This window comes from Ictidomys tridecemlineatus, chromosome 4 (assembly GCF_052094955.1).
Source record: "Ictidomys tridecemlineatus isolate mIctTri1 chromosome 4, mIctTri1.hap1, whole genome shotgun sequence".
Lineage (NCBI taxonomy): Eukaryota > Metazoa > Chordata > Mammalia > Rodentia > Sciuridae > Ictidomys > Ictidomys tridecemlineatus.
Genome location: NC_135480.1, coordinates 3,318,969 through 3,332,853, shown reverse-complemented (window position 1 = coordinate 3,332,853; position 13,885 = coordinate 3,318,969). Strand labels below are relative to the sequence as shown.

The 13,885-nt window shown below is 63.0% G+C and overlaps 2 protein-coding genes across 14 annotated transcripts in view; both read left to right on the top strand.

Moving 5' to 3' along the window:
- The window catches only part of Nap1l4 (nucleosome assembly protein 1 like 4), a 33,050-nt gene extending 31,226 nt beyond the window's left edge, over nucleotides 1-1,824 (top strand). For all 13 annotated transcript variants that reach the window (XM_078045388.1, XM_078045384.1, XM_078045382.1 and 10 more), the window contains one exon: nucleotides 878-1,824. In XM_078045388.1, coding sequence (XP_077901514.1) covers nucleotides 878-916 — 39 coding nt within the window. In that variant the 3' untranslated portion in view covers nucleotides 917-1,824. The remainder of the gene's footprint in view (nucleotides 1-877) is intronic.
- Nucleotides 1,825-11,329: 9,505 nt separating this feature from the next.
- Phlda2 (pleckstrin homology like domain family A member 2) lies at nucleotides 11,330-12,429 on the top strand. Its single transcript, XM_078045394.1, has 2 exons — nucleotides 11,330-11,821; nucleotides 12,110-12,429. The coding sequence occupies exon 1, from the start codon at nucleotides 11,414-11,416 to the stop codon at nucleotides 11,807-11,809; it is 396 nt and encodes a 131-aa protein (XP_077901520.1). The 5' UTR covers nucleotides 11,330-11,413; the 3' UTR covers nucleotides 11,810-11,821; nucleotides 12,110-12,429.
- The last annotated feature ends 1,456 nt before the right edge of the window (nucleotides 12,430-13,885 follow it).

Sequence of the window (13,885 nt, the reverse complement as noted above, 5' to 3'; positions counted from 1 at the left end):
TTATTGTCAGAGTAAAGTTTTTAAAATCTTGGCTGCCAGGAATTGTGTTACAGATTGACAAATATCCCAGCTCAGAAGTAGTAGTGTGAGATCATCATTTCTTAGGCTGTACTCACCTCTATGCTGTGTTCCTGGGGTTCTGGGTGGGCTTGGGAGGTGTGTGATCTGGGAGTGAGTCAACCTGCCCCTCAGGCGGGGATGCGTTTCCTGGTGACTGTACAGGAGGGCAGAATTTCCCACTGCTGAGACTGGGCGTGGGAGAGCTCACCCACAGGTGGTGAGCCCCTCATCACCTGTGGGTGCACCCTTGGCTGCTGGGGTGTGAATTGCTTGGACGCTGTTCCCAGCTAGTGAGAACAGCAGCCCCTCTACGCAGGACGCTTTCCCGCTGAGGTTCTTGGCCAGGACTGCACCTCAGCGGTGAGGCCTGTTAGATGGGCAGTAGGGCGGGGCCCCTGTCTTACATGGAGCCCTGTGCAGATAATTAACCTGTGGCCTTGGGAGACCCTCTAGTCTAATCCAGCAGGAGTCAGAACACCACGTCTCCAAGACAAAGTAGCTGGGCTCCGTGGCCACACCTGTCACGTGGCCACCCCTGTCACATCAGCAGCTGGGAGGCTGAGGCAGGAGGGTGGAAGTCCCACGCCAGCCTGGGAGACTTGGGTCCTGTCTTAGAAACCCAGAGGGCCGGGGTGCAGCTCAGTGGTAGAGTGCCCCTGGATTTAGTCCCGAGTGTCCCGGCATCCTGAGGTCCCTGTGCAGCAGCCCTCTTGTCGGGTGGGGAGCTCCCGGGTCTTGGTCCCGTGTGGGTTGGAGGCGCTTGGTGAGCGAGCCATGTGGCTTTGGCCTCTCCAAGTCCTCTCTCCTCTCCTTGCAGAAAGAGCCCAGCCAGCCAGCGGAGTGCAAGCAGCAGTGAGAGACCGCGGCACGGGTGGCGCCCATGGCCGCTGTCAGGACGGGCCTGGTCCTGCTGCAGCAGGTGGACAGTGCTCACAACATCTAACGCGCTTTCAAGTGCATGACCTTGACTTTTCCTTTCCCTCCTTGTTTTGCTTAACTTGTACAGTGGCGTGGAGACAGCACACTCCAGGACCCCCGGGGGCTGTAGACCCCGTGGGTGGAGCCGGGCGGAGGGCCTGCCTGCCTCCCAGGCCCCCTGATCTGAGGAGCCCACCCCGTTGCCGCCACAAGCCTGCTCAGAGCCGCCGCAGCCCTGGCGCCGGCCGTTCCAGTTCTTAGAGTGTTCTCTTGCGTTGTAGTCTCTAGGGGTCGGGTGGGTTGTGCACACCTCTGAGGCAGGAGCTTAGGGGCCCATCCTCATATTTATTTATTCATTGATGCTTGGAGGACTTTGAACTCACACTGTTACTTATCCTTACCATAGTAAGACCCGGCTGGTGGCTTGGACAGAGGGTGTGCTGGTGAGAGCACTGCTTCCTGCTGCTCTGCTGAGGGCAGGAGCTGGTCCTGTGACACACAGACCTATCTGGTGCTGCTGTTGGGACGGGCGGCAGCCAGAGGGCCAGGGTCCTCGTCCCCTCTGGAGGGGAGTGGGCAACAGTGGAGGTCACGTGTTGTTTTCTGAGTAACCCCACCTCTCACCCCACCACTCATCCTGTCTTAAAGCCCTGGGTCTGGTTGACCAGTCAGCAGCGGGTGTGAGGTTTCCAAGTATGTGGTGGTGCTGGTCTCTGGCAGCCGGGGACAGCCGTGACCAGGCGTGTAGAGTGCGCAGCCTTACCTGATAACACATTTGTACCTGAATACGGTGTTTTCAATTTGTACAGAATAGTTAGAATATTCTATTAAAGTTGTGAAACACGAGGCAGATGCTGTGTGGAGTCTTCTGTGCGGCGACCCACCTGTGTGGTGGGCCAGCAGGCCTGTCGTCTCCTGCGCTGGCCCCCAAGGCCCATCTCGCTGTGTGCACTTCTGGGGCCCTGGCAGGCCTTTTGCTGCTGTGGGAAAGGCTTTACCACGAGGTGTGCCTTGTGGGTCCAGGGGCCTCCCCTTGAAGCCCGTGTTGGATGCTTTCTCTAGGTCTCTTCAGATGTCTCCCTAATGAGAGGGGAAGCGTTCGGCCCAGCAGGTGGGAATCCTGGCCCCAACCCAGATGAGGCCACGGTAGCTGGTTGCTGCCTCCTGCAGCTGGCCCCTGGCTTGCCTTCAGCATGCCCTGGCGTGGGAGAGCCAGGGTGCCCACTGCACCCCTTTCTCATCCCCCTCCTGTGAAGCACTCGAGGCAGTTTGGCCTTACCTGGCCGCCTGTGGGACAGGGGCGGTGTCCCAGAAGGCAGACCTACCCGCTGACCCTTCTGCCCTATGGCTGGAGTGCCCTTGGGAAGGTCCTCAGGGTGTTGCCCATACTCCCTGGTGGCCCAGAGTGGTCGGGTCTCCAGAGCCTGCTTGTGAGTATGTGGCTCCCAAGTCATTCCAGAACAGAAGTCACTGCGCAGGGTGCTGTGCCTGGGTGACTTTCATAGGAATGGTCGCAGCGCCAGGGAGGAAGCCTCAGTGGCCCGGCTGGCCTGGTCACAGCTGTGCTGAGGGCTACTGTGCAAGCCTGGCCCCTCCAGCTCCTGGATGTTGTCATCCACTGGCCACACTCAACTCTCAGGGGACACTCAGCCTCACGGTGGGGGCAGGGAGAGTTGGGGAGAGGCTGCCTCGAGCCTCGGGCTGGTAGTAAGTAACAGTGTCGGGCACTGGTGGAGCCGCATGTCCAGGGTCTGCACATGAGGACGGGCCACCTGGTAGGGGTCAGGCAGATTGAAGCACACTGGGGCCTCCTGCGTGGCATGCCCTAGCAGCAGGCCAGCTGGGTTCCGTGATGTCCTGATGTCCCAGGTGCTGCTGTAGAGCCCTCTCTGAAAGGCACCAGGAGGACGGGGCGGGAGGGAACTGGGGAGAGGGCAGGCAGTGAGGGAACTCCTTCTGGGGTGGCCCTTGCTGCTGTCCCTGCTGTGAACTGCTGGCCTGTGGCTACCAGTCAAGAAGCCCTATGTGATGGCCTAGAGGTGTGTGCGTTTATTTTCCCTAATAGACGCTGACCCCTGGCCTCCCCTGCAGCTCCTGGCCTCCCCTGCAGGGCCCCCAGCCCACCTGGGTGTGCCGTACAAGCTGGGTTCCTGCATGGTGGCTGGCTGGCTGTCCACCACGGGATCAGGGGCCTGGGATCACTGTGCCCCAGTGTTTCCAAGAGCAGTTCCCTCCCATGGGAGGCCCCTGCTGGAGACCCCACGACGTCACGTGGTCTAAACTTGAGACCTGGTTCCCACCCAGCTGTATACACCCTGCCTGCTCCCCAGGGCCACAGAAAGGCCCCAGTAGCACCAACCTAGGTGTGCTCCAAGACCTGGGTGCATGTAGCATAGTTGTCGCCACAAGCCCACCCGCCAGGGGCTGGATCCAGTCAGAGGTACCTGGGAGGCCAGGACCTCCTCCCTGGGCCTGGGGTCCAGCCCCACTGCTCAGGACCTCCACCTCGGCCTGTCTGTCCTGGCCAACCCCAGGATGGCCCCAGGCTGGCACCGTGCTCTTTCCAAGAGCCTTCCTTCCCAGACACTGGGAGCTGCTCCAATCGATCCACACGTGCTTGCCCCTAGCAGCCACCCCCTGGGGAGTGTGTCCCTCAGGCCTGGGTCTCCTGTGTCACAGGTGCCACCAATGAGGCACTTCAGACTCCAGCTGAGCACCGCACTAGAGCTTCCACACAGCCTCTGGTCAGCTCGGGAGGGAGTCCATGGGAACGGCCTGGCAGCGGGGCAGGGCTGGGGAGCACTGAGCCATGGGGACGTGGGTGCCCCCAGTCAGCAGAGACACTCAGAAGGGGCTCGGTGAAGGTGCGTCTATGAAGTCACCCTGCCCTGTGGCCTGTCTGTGTAGGGCTGCCACCTGTTTACCTAGGGCAGGGGTCCCGCAGAGGCCTGACCCCTGACCTCCCCTGCAGCGCCTGGCATCCCATGCCCAGAGAAAGGATCCTAGGAGACCAAGTCCACCAGCCTGGCCCTCTGCTACCCATTGCTCACAGAATGGCCAGATCTGGCCCCAGGGACCCCAGCCCCCTCTCCTGCCGGGATCTGGAGTTGCTCTGAGGTGGGAGTTGGGTGTAATGCCAAGAGGGAGCAGCTGGGGTGTGGGTGGTGAGCCCCTGGGCCTCCCGCAGTGGATCCATCTGTCCCCACCCCCTAACCGCTTTGGCTCTGAGTCCTGCTGGGGAGGAGGGGATCAGGGGAGCGCTGGGACAGGCGGTGGAGACATGGCCATCTCTGCCTTCTGCCTCAGCCCCAACACCTGGAGGGAGCCCTCATTGGTCGTCACATTGCCAGAGGACACGTCCCCGTTATGGGCGTCCTTGGTTCCCTGCCTGCAGGCCCTTCCCAGCTGCCAGCACCTCTGGAGGCAGACACCCTCCTCCCTGCCTGGGGCACCTCGTGGCAGGCCCCAGGAGCCCTGGCGGACCTGCTGAGCGCCTTTTCCTGGCACTTTGTGAGAGCCACCTCTGTGCCCAAGCAGAGCCCCGCCTGCAGACCCAGGCTGTCACCACTGTGGCCAGTCACCACCTGGTCTGTGCTGACTCGGCACTCTGGGAGGGCAGTGGCCAGATGTAACTTTCCATGACAACCCAACACAGGTGCCCAGGGCAGGCATTCCTGGGTTCCTAGGAGTCTGGTACTCCCAGACCCCAGCGTCTGCCTCCAAGAAGTGGGGAGACCCCTGGTAGGGTCAGGGCTGCCCCAGCTGCCTTCCCAGTCTGGCAGAAGGCTGGGGCCAGAGGAGGCTTCAGGGCTCCCCCTTCCCTGTTCCCGCTCTGCAGGAAGGTAGGGGAGGGGAGCTGTGAGTTGCACTCCAGGCCCTGCTCTTGGGGTCACCTCCGAGGCAGAGCTGGGGACAAAGGGGCCCTCAGTGCATTCAGCAAAAGGCTAGAGAGGGGCTAGGCCTGGACACAGCTGGAGACCAGGGCTGGGGTCAGTGAGAGGCCCTCTGAGAGCCCCCACTGTGTAGAGGAGGGGTGGGATGCAGAAGAGATGCTCACGTCCTGGTCCCCAGGTGTCAGGAAAGGGGAACTTGAGGGGCGAGGTAACCCGAGTCATGGGCTGGGCCGGGGGTCAGTGTCCCCAGGAGAGGCAGTAGGGGCAGCTGGGGAAGGCACTGCTGCCGGCGCCTCCCCAGGGACACAGGAATGTGCCCAAGCCTGCTCCTCCCTGGCCTCCTGGGTCAGAGTCCGCCTCCGCCCTCACAGTCCTCGATTTAGATGCCAGAGCTGTTGGGCATCTCTGTCCCTCACAGTGCCATGTCCATCAGGGCTAGCTGATCAGGGAACCCGGCCTCTGGCTGTCTGCCTAGACCTGGAGGTGTTTCTGTCCTTGTCCAGACCTGGCCGGGGAAGGTCAGCTAGTGAAGGCAGCCTAGCCCAGGGATGCTGCCCGGGTCCCAGCTGGCCAAATTCCCCTGCCCACCACATAAGGAGTGGGCAGGAAGGGGAGAAGGACAAGAACTTCATGCAGTTTGATGAAACTGGGAGGCGCAGCCAGTGTTTCTCCCCCACACACACACAGCTGTTAAGGCTTGGAGACCAGAGCTGGGCGCTGTCGGTCTGCAGATGTAGCCCGCCTGGAAAGGGGGCAAAGTGGGGGAGGCAGAGGAGCCTGGGCCGGCCAGCCAGGAGGGAGCTGGCGCCCATCAGCCTTATGGGCACCCTCCTTGCCCACCCTCAGCTTTGGGAGGGGGTGCTACCGACAGCCTCTGCTCTCAGCCTGAGGAGGGTGTCCTGGTCTCGGGGCCCCCAGATCCAGTCTGTTTCAGGCTCCTGGGATCTCCTCTGCCGTGGGGCCTTTCCTGGCCTCGCCAGCTGCGGCCTCCGGTACCCACACATCCATCCCACCTGAGCCTGGCTCCAGCCCCACCCCCCAACCAGGCCAGGTGGGAGGTCAGGGTGTGCCGGGGCTGCCCCCTGAAGGCCACCGGGCTCCAGGCCACTCCATGTCTGCCTCTGTCTTCACGTGGCCTCCTCTGTGGGCACTCTCCTCCTCACGCCTCTCTTAGAGGTCACTTGAGATGGCATTTAGGGCCAACCAGGTAATAACATCTCCTTCCTAAAGGTCACACTACACACTCTGGGGACTGGGACACGAACATGTGGTTTGGGGGCCACCATTCAGCTCATGATGGGCTGATAGGAAAGGAGAAATGGCCGTCAGGGACAGGCCATCATATCTGGAGACACGGGCACAGAAAGGCCCAAGGAAGCTGGCTGTGGTGGCATACAGCGACCCTAGAGACTAGAGGCAGGACGGTGGCAAGCTCCAGGCCAGCCTCAGCCACCTAGTGAGGTCCTGCCCCGGAACAAAAGACAGCAAGGGCTGAGCGTGGAATCGGTGTTAAGCTGACCCCATGACGCTGCTGGGTGGCACCGCACGGCCGGCTTGCCTCCTGACCACCACTAGCAGCTGGCACCAGGCACACTCGCTAGGTGTGCGGTGTCACGCCTCCGTCTCCGGAGCTTCCTTGCCCACACCGGCTCCCGGGCCCAGGCTCCCGTGTCACTCTGCCTCGCTGGCTCTGATCGCTCTCAGGCCACGTGGAACAGATGGCACCGTGTCTGCCCTTTGTGACTGGCTTATCAGCATGGTGGCCGCCCCCCTGCCCGCCTGCAGTGTGTCAGCACGCCCTTCCTTCCCGGGTGGAAACCTCCCTGTCCTCCGCCCTCCGTCCCTGCTTTCAGTTCTGTGACCACGCGGCAGTCCTGTTAAATGTACAAGGAGACGCAGGGGCACTGCTTTTTACTTTAGGGTCTCACCGAGTTGCCCGCGGTGGCCTTGACTTGTGGTCCTCCCGCCTCGGCCTCGGGTAGGTATGCTGACAGCCACTGCAAAAACCAGGCCTGTCGATATTTTTTAAAAGGATCAAAGGCCACGTTGTCCTTGGCGGGGACAAATGAGGTTTTAGCCTTTTTTCTTCCCTTTTGTGTCTACAACTGGTAACTGATTTTGGTAATTCATTTTTTAGTATTTACTTTTTGGTTGCAGTTGCACACAATACCTTGACTTTAGTAAGTGTTTTTTGTGGGGTGCCAGGGATCGAACCAGGGCTCTGCCCCTGCTGGGCGAGCGCCCTACCTCTGAGCCCCAGCCCAGCCCCTGGTCATTCTTTACAGTAGGGAAGAACTCACTGGAAACTCGCGTGGAGGCCCGTCCCCCACCTGCCAAAGGAGGACCTGGGCAGGGTGGGTGGTGAGCAGACACGGTCTCTGTGCCTGAGGAGCCTCTGGGGACTGGCCACCCACCAGGATGGGGGCCACCTCAGTCCCTTCCTGCTTTGTTCATCCATTCAGTTCTCTCCAGGGTCCCCTGCTCGTCAGCTGGCTGCTCCTCCCCATTCTGTGGGTGACACAGGTGTCAGACAGGACCCTTCTCCCCTAACCCTGGAGGGTCCACATCATCCTGTCCCGCTGTCAGGTGACTCCACCCCAGCTGGGCAGAGGTGCCTGCCGTGCCCTGCCCTGCCCTGCAGGGTGGGCCAGGGCTGCTCTCTGGAGCACACTAGGTGGATGATCCCCTGTCGGGAGAGGGCTCCAGGACACTCCTCAGATGTCCCTCCCCAGCAGGACTCAGAGCCAAACGGGTGGTGGGGTGGGGGCAGATGGGCCCACCGCCCACACCCCAGCCGCTCCCTCTTGGCATTGCACTCAGATCCCGGCAGGAGAAGGGGCTGGGGTCCTGGGGCAGATCGGCCATTCTGGTGAGCAGTGGGTAGAGGGCCAGGCTGGTGGACCGGGCCTCCTGGGATCCTTCCTGACGGTGATTTCCTGGCAGGGTGCTGAGGCATGAAGAGGGCGAGGGGAGGTGTCCTGGGTAGCAGCACTGTTTGTCATGGGGTCCTCAATACCTGGTGAGGTGGCACCTGTGCTTCAAGGTTCCAGGCAGGGGGCTCAGGGAGCCCGAGATGGGAGTCACCTGGGGCCTAGCCACGGTGACTGAAACCAGGTGGGGCAGGCCTACCCGCCTCCCGCCCTGGGCCTCTCACTTTCCTCAGGCTGCGGCTGGGAGGAGAGAGGCCCAGGGAGGGAGGGCCTGAGTCACAGTCCCTGGCTTGGGTCACATGACTCCGGCCCCCAGCCCCCAGGTTCCTGTGTGAGCAGCTCGGCCGGCGGAGCAGTAGATGCAGGGTGCCCTGGCAATCCCAGGGGACTTCCTGGAGGAGGAGGAGAGCAGGGGTCCTCACAGCAGGGCAACAGGAGACTTTCCTCAAGCCGCCCCAGGAAGAGGTGGAATCCCGCCCCAGGCGCCCAGCCAGGCACCATGACACACAGCTTCCTCACAGGCCCCACATTGCCCTGCTGGTTGGGCGAGTGCCTGAGGGCTGGTCTCGTCACCACGGGGAAGTGACCTCACTCGGGAGTTTCAAAGAGGTGTCCCCATTCCACCCACTGCTGGGCTCCAGCACCAAGGGGCCAGGGAGCTGGACAGGACAGTGAGTGTCCAGGCCGGATGTTTGGGGACCCAGTCTGACCTGCCGCTGACTGTGGTGGAGGCCCTCTGCCCAGGCTCTGAATCCCGGATGCAGCCCTCAGATAAATATTAGTAAATTTGGCTGGGACTGACGCTGCCTGACCCCACCAATTGAGGCAGAGCCAGCACGGCCCGTCCAGGTCTCAGCCACAGGGGCAGGGGGCGCAGAACGGGCCTCGGAATGCTGTGTGCTCCTGGCTGGGTTGCTTCACCTCTCTGAGTACACATCTCCCTCTCCAGCACCTGCCTGGCCTAGAGCCCTGGCAGACACAGCTTCCGGGAGGCAGCCTAGATCCACACCAGGGCCCTGTGGCCAGCAGGAAGTTGGCGGGTCCTGGTCTCCAACTACTGAAGGACCTCTGGGCTCTGGCCTGTCAAACAGCTGCGAGGCTCCCAAGGGCCTCACTCGGGTTCCTACACGGAGCTTTGCCTCCTCCGCATCCCAATCCCCAAGAGCCTGAGAAACAGGGTCCACAGTCCCCATGCTCCAGAGAGGGCCCTGAGGTGGCCCACCTGGGGCATGGGACGGGGCCTGGTGGCAGTGTGACCGAGCACGCTGCTGCTCCCAGGGTGTCACTGAGGTGGTCATCAGCAGTGGGGGTCCTCGGGCTTCTGGGTGGGGCTGCTGACGGTGGGCCTGGCCTCAGCCTGCCCCGTGTCCATCAGGAGCCACACACCCTACCTGGTCTGGACTGTGAAGAGAGCCGAGGGGCCTGGGCTGGGCTGCGCTGGCAGGAAGCCCCGAGAGGCCCCCAGCAGGCCTCACGCCCTGCCCCACGCTGGTCCCTGTCCAGTGGGGGTGAGGTTCCCTGAGAGGGCAGGGGCCTCCGCAGCAAGCAGGGCGGCTTCCCGCACTTGCCCCCTGGGCCCCAGCGTCTCCCGAGCCAGGCTTTTTCTCCCAGAGGGTAGAACACGCACCTCAGGTGTTCCCTGGCTAGTGGGTAGCGGCCTGGAATAGTGCCCAGCACATAGGTACCGCCCGGCCTTCGGGGTCTCCTCGGGACTTCCAGCAGAGTCCTCCAAGCTGTCCTCTCCGTCCCATGGTCCCCTGCCACCTATTCCCATGTGTGCCATGCCCCTGCTGGCACCTGCAGTGAAGTGGGTCTCCCCTCCCCTCTCCTCTGGGGTCCCAGCACCAGCCAGGCCCGTAGGTGCTCAAGCAACGCCAGGTGCCTGGGAGGCCCAGGGCCGAGGCTCCACTGGCTGGTTCTGGGAGGGGGAGATGAGCTGGGGGGCTCTGTTGGGTCTGGGGGTTCCAGGCAGGGCACTGGGCACCTGTGGACTTGCAGTGACTCTGCCTTCCCCTACCTCCCACTTCCCAGAGGAGACTCTTGCCCAGCCTGTCTGCTCGCAGCCCACGACCTGCACAGGACAGAGCAGGACAGTGACCAGGCTGCTGGGGGAGGGCCCAGGGAGAGTCCACCGAGGCCTCCCCTAGCATGATCCTGTGTTACCCCCGCCCACCTGCGGCTGACCAGTCAGCCGGGATGCCTGCAGGGATGGGGAGCTCACTCCCTATTAATGGAGGGTCCTGCGGGGGAATCTCCTCACCCACCCCTCTGGCCTGCTCACCCCACAGGTCACAGGCAGGACCAGATGCCTGGCCACGAGTCCTTATGCTCATGTTCTCCACAGGCCAGATCCTGAGCGCCCCACTCTGGGTCCACCCACCGGGCCCTCCCACACCCACCCCACCTGGCCATGCTCCTGTCCCTCTGTGCTTGCCCACTCCTTTAACTCCTCAAAGCGACCCTGAGGGCCCGATCCTGTGCTCTGGGAGGTTAAGGGGCTTGTCCAGGACACGCGGGGTGGGGCAGGGTGGGTCCCGGAACTGGGCTGTGTGCTCTGTTATCACTTCTGAACTTTGTAGTGTCCTGAACCAAGGACCGGCCTTTCACTTTGTGCCAGGCTTGCAGAGGAGGAAGCTGGGGAGGCTCTTCCCAGCCTCAGTGTGGGACTTCCGGGTAGTACCCCTGCCAGGACTGCCCCGGTGGGGGCCCTCGAACAGCCTGCCATCCCCACCCCCACCCCTGGGAACCGGGAGCTGGCCTTGGCTTCCTGCTCCTATTAAGCCCTTTAAGGAAGAGGATAAATGACAGCCTGGCTGCCCGCCTGGGAGGCGATGACGCAGCAGCCCCTGGCCCCTGGCGGTCAGGCTGGTCCGGTGGGCATATCCCTGCTGGCCGCCACCCCCTATACCCCCCTGGCCTCTCTACGGTCTGGGCTGCATTATCCCTGCCAGAGTCCTCTCCCAGCTGGGGACACACACACGGGCCCACGGAGGAGTGTAGCTGTCTTCCTCCTGCCGGTTGCTGACCCCTTCCCATGTGCTGCCTGAGCTAATAACGGTCACTGTCTCCATTTGACAGAAGGGAAAACAGGTTCAGGGGGAAGTCCAAGCGCAGTCCCTGGGTGCCAAGATGGTCAATAAGGCCTGCTGGGGCAGGGCCATTTTTGGAGAGCGTCTGGGGTGACCCCGAAAGCGACCTCGAGAGGCGCCGCGACCCAGAGCTCTGGAAAGGCAGGGCCAGATCTCGAGTCGCCTGGGCGAATGGGTCCCAGGCCTACTGTCCCCCTTCCCGGACTAGTCCGGGGCCCGCGGGCGCTTCCCGGGCCTTCCCGGCGGTGAGTCACCGCGGGCACGGCCGGCTGCAGCGCATTCCTCCGCGGGGCCGGCGCCCGGGTGGGGTGGAGACCGCGAGTCACCCTACCGGGCCGGGCAGCTGGGACGTCAGGAGAGGCTGGGGCAGGGACGCGAAGGCCAGCCCCGGAAGGCCGGCGGGGTGGGCCCAGGGCGGGGCCTGCGGGGGCGTGACGCGGGGCGGGGCCTACATAAGCGCTGCGCCGGGCCGCGAGGCGCACAGCCGGCGCCGCCACCGCCACTGCCCGAGCGCTCGCCCGACATGAAGACCCCCGGCGAGGTGCTGCGCGAGGGCGAGCTGGAGAAGCGCAGCGACAGCCTGTTCCAGCTGTGGAAAAAGAAGCGCGGCGTGCTCACCCCCGACCGCCTGCGCCTCTTCCCCGCCGGGCCCGGCGCGCGCCCCAAGGAGCTGCGCTTCCACTCCATCCTCAAGGTGGACTGCGTGGAGCGCACGGGCAAGTACGTCTACTTCACCATCGTCACCACCGACCGCAAGGAGATCGACTTCCGCTGCGCCGGCGAGAGCTGCTGGAACGCGGCCATCACTCTGGCGCTTATCGACTTCCAGAACCGCCGCGCCCTGGAGGACTTCCGCAGCCGCCAGGAGCGCGCCGCGCCCGCCGCGCAGCCCGAGCCCGCCTCGGCCCGTGCGCCCTGAGCCCGCGCCGCGGTGAGTGTCGCCCGCGCGTTCCCGGCGGCGTCGGGCCGGGGTCTTCGGGGAGCCCTCGGGGTGTGGGCCGTGACCCTCGGCCGGAGACCCGCGCCCTTGGGAAAACTCCAACTTCCGATTCCGGAGGGAGGTTTTGCTACCTTAGGGACTTGGCACCGCACAACCACGGCGTCTCGGGTGCGCGGCAGGAGCCGTCCCTTGCCCCACTCGCGTCAGGATCTCGGGGACCCACAAGCTGCGCCCCGAGTCGCTCTGGCACGCCTGCCTGACCCAGCCCTCTCCCCACAGAGCCACACCGGACCAGTCTGGCCGAACCGGCCGCATGGCTGTGTTGGGCAGGAGCCCAAGGGGTGCCCCGGACGGCGGGAGCTCGGGCGGGCGGTACACCGCTGACCACGCGAGGACAAGGCGCCGCTTTCCTGCCCCAAAGAGGAGGACGTTCCCGTGCGTGCGGAACCTCGCCCCGCTGCGCGGGCGCATTAACTTATTGGACTATCTATGTATTTATTTTGATGTTATTTGTTGTCAAACGTTCTGTCTTTAATATTTTGTTTTTGCAACCATGTGCCCATTCCAAATAAATGACATGACTTATTCTTTTTCTACCAGCCAGTCTGGGCAGTTTCCTGCTGGGAGGGTGGAGGGAAGGGCTGCAGTCATTCAAAGACAGGAAAGTAGCTTTGAATGAACAGTGTCATTGCTGGGTGGGGTCCAAAGCCTCCCCAGAGGCCAGGAAATGCCTTGGGTGTGGCCCTGGCTACCCTCTACTCCTGGGTGTGGTGTGAGGACAAGCCTGGTGGCTCTGCCTGCCGTGGAAGTCCACTCACTGCCTGGCCCCAAAGCCAGTGCACCTCCCCCAGACCTGAGCTGCTGCGGTACAGGGAGGGGCGCTGTCCTCAACTGCCTCCTCTCGCCCACACACCACCTGTCCAATGGCCAGCCAACAGGAAGGCCTTCTGGCTGCCTGCCCCAAGGCACTCCTCTTGACCCTACCCTGGGCTGGACCCTGATGGCCTCCTGACCAGTGCCTGAGACATGGGTCCAGCAGGTGGGGATCTCCGAGGTGGGGCAGGCTGGCCCAGGACTGACTGGGGTGGGAGCCCTGAGAACTCACTCCCAGCGATACCTGTGGAGCTGTAACTCCTCCCTCTGCACCTGGCTGCGTCCTCTATGAAATAGACCAGAGAATCGGTGTCCCCTGGCCCCTGGCGGGCAGGGCACAGGAAGTGGGTCACCCCCCCCAAAGATCAGTGGGTAGAGGAAGAGGGAAGAGACGCCAGCTGTTCCCAGGCTGGGGGGCTGCCTGGTGAAGGGCAGGGTGAGGGAGTGGAGGACCAGAACTGAGCCCTAAGGCTTGCCGCTGACCCTCCGAGTGGGAGGGTCTCAGGCTTCTCAGGGGACCAGAACTAGGGAGGGGCTGTCCGTTTGCTGAGTGGCCTGCAAGAGTCTTGGGTGCTGGCTCCAGAGAGGAAATTATTATTCCTTGTGAGGAATTTTCTCCTGAGTATTTCTTCGGGAGGAGTTCCAAAGAGCACAGGGACCTCGCCATGACTGTCCCAGCCCCCCAAGGTGTCTCCCACACAGCCTCACCTGCAGGAGTGGCCAAGCTCAGGAGGCGAGCCCTGTGCGGGGCAGGGTTCAGGCAGGCACAGGGCCCAGCTGGGACTGGGTGATCTTGGCTCTCTTGGAATTCTGAGGTTCAGGTTTTCATTGCTTGTTTCAAAAGCCTGTGGGACAGTGGGCCTGGATGGTCTCAGCGTCTCAGTCTCCTGTCCTGGTGGTGGTCTTCAAACTGGTCAACTGGTCTCCACAGCAGCGCTGGCCTCCCCACACCAATGCCTGCTATCCCGGGAGGTGTGGGGCAGGTGGTGAGAGTGGGAGGTGCTGTTCCCTTGGTCTCTCCCTCCTGGCCTAGGGCAAGCGGCCAGGAATGCCCCCCAGAGGGGGTCTTGGGGAGATGGGCTAGCCCCACGTCTGTGGTGCAGTTCCGGAGCTGGGGGAATCGGGAAACCCCTGGGGGCTCCCTAACATATCCTTTCCAAGACTTGGTTCCTTCATCTTTTC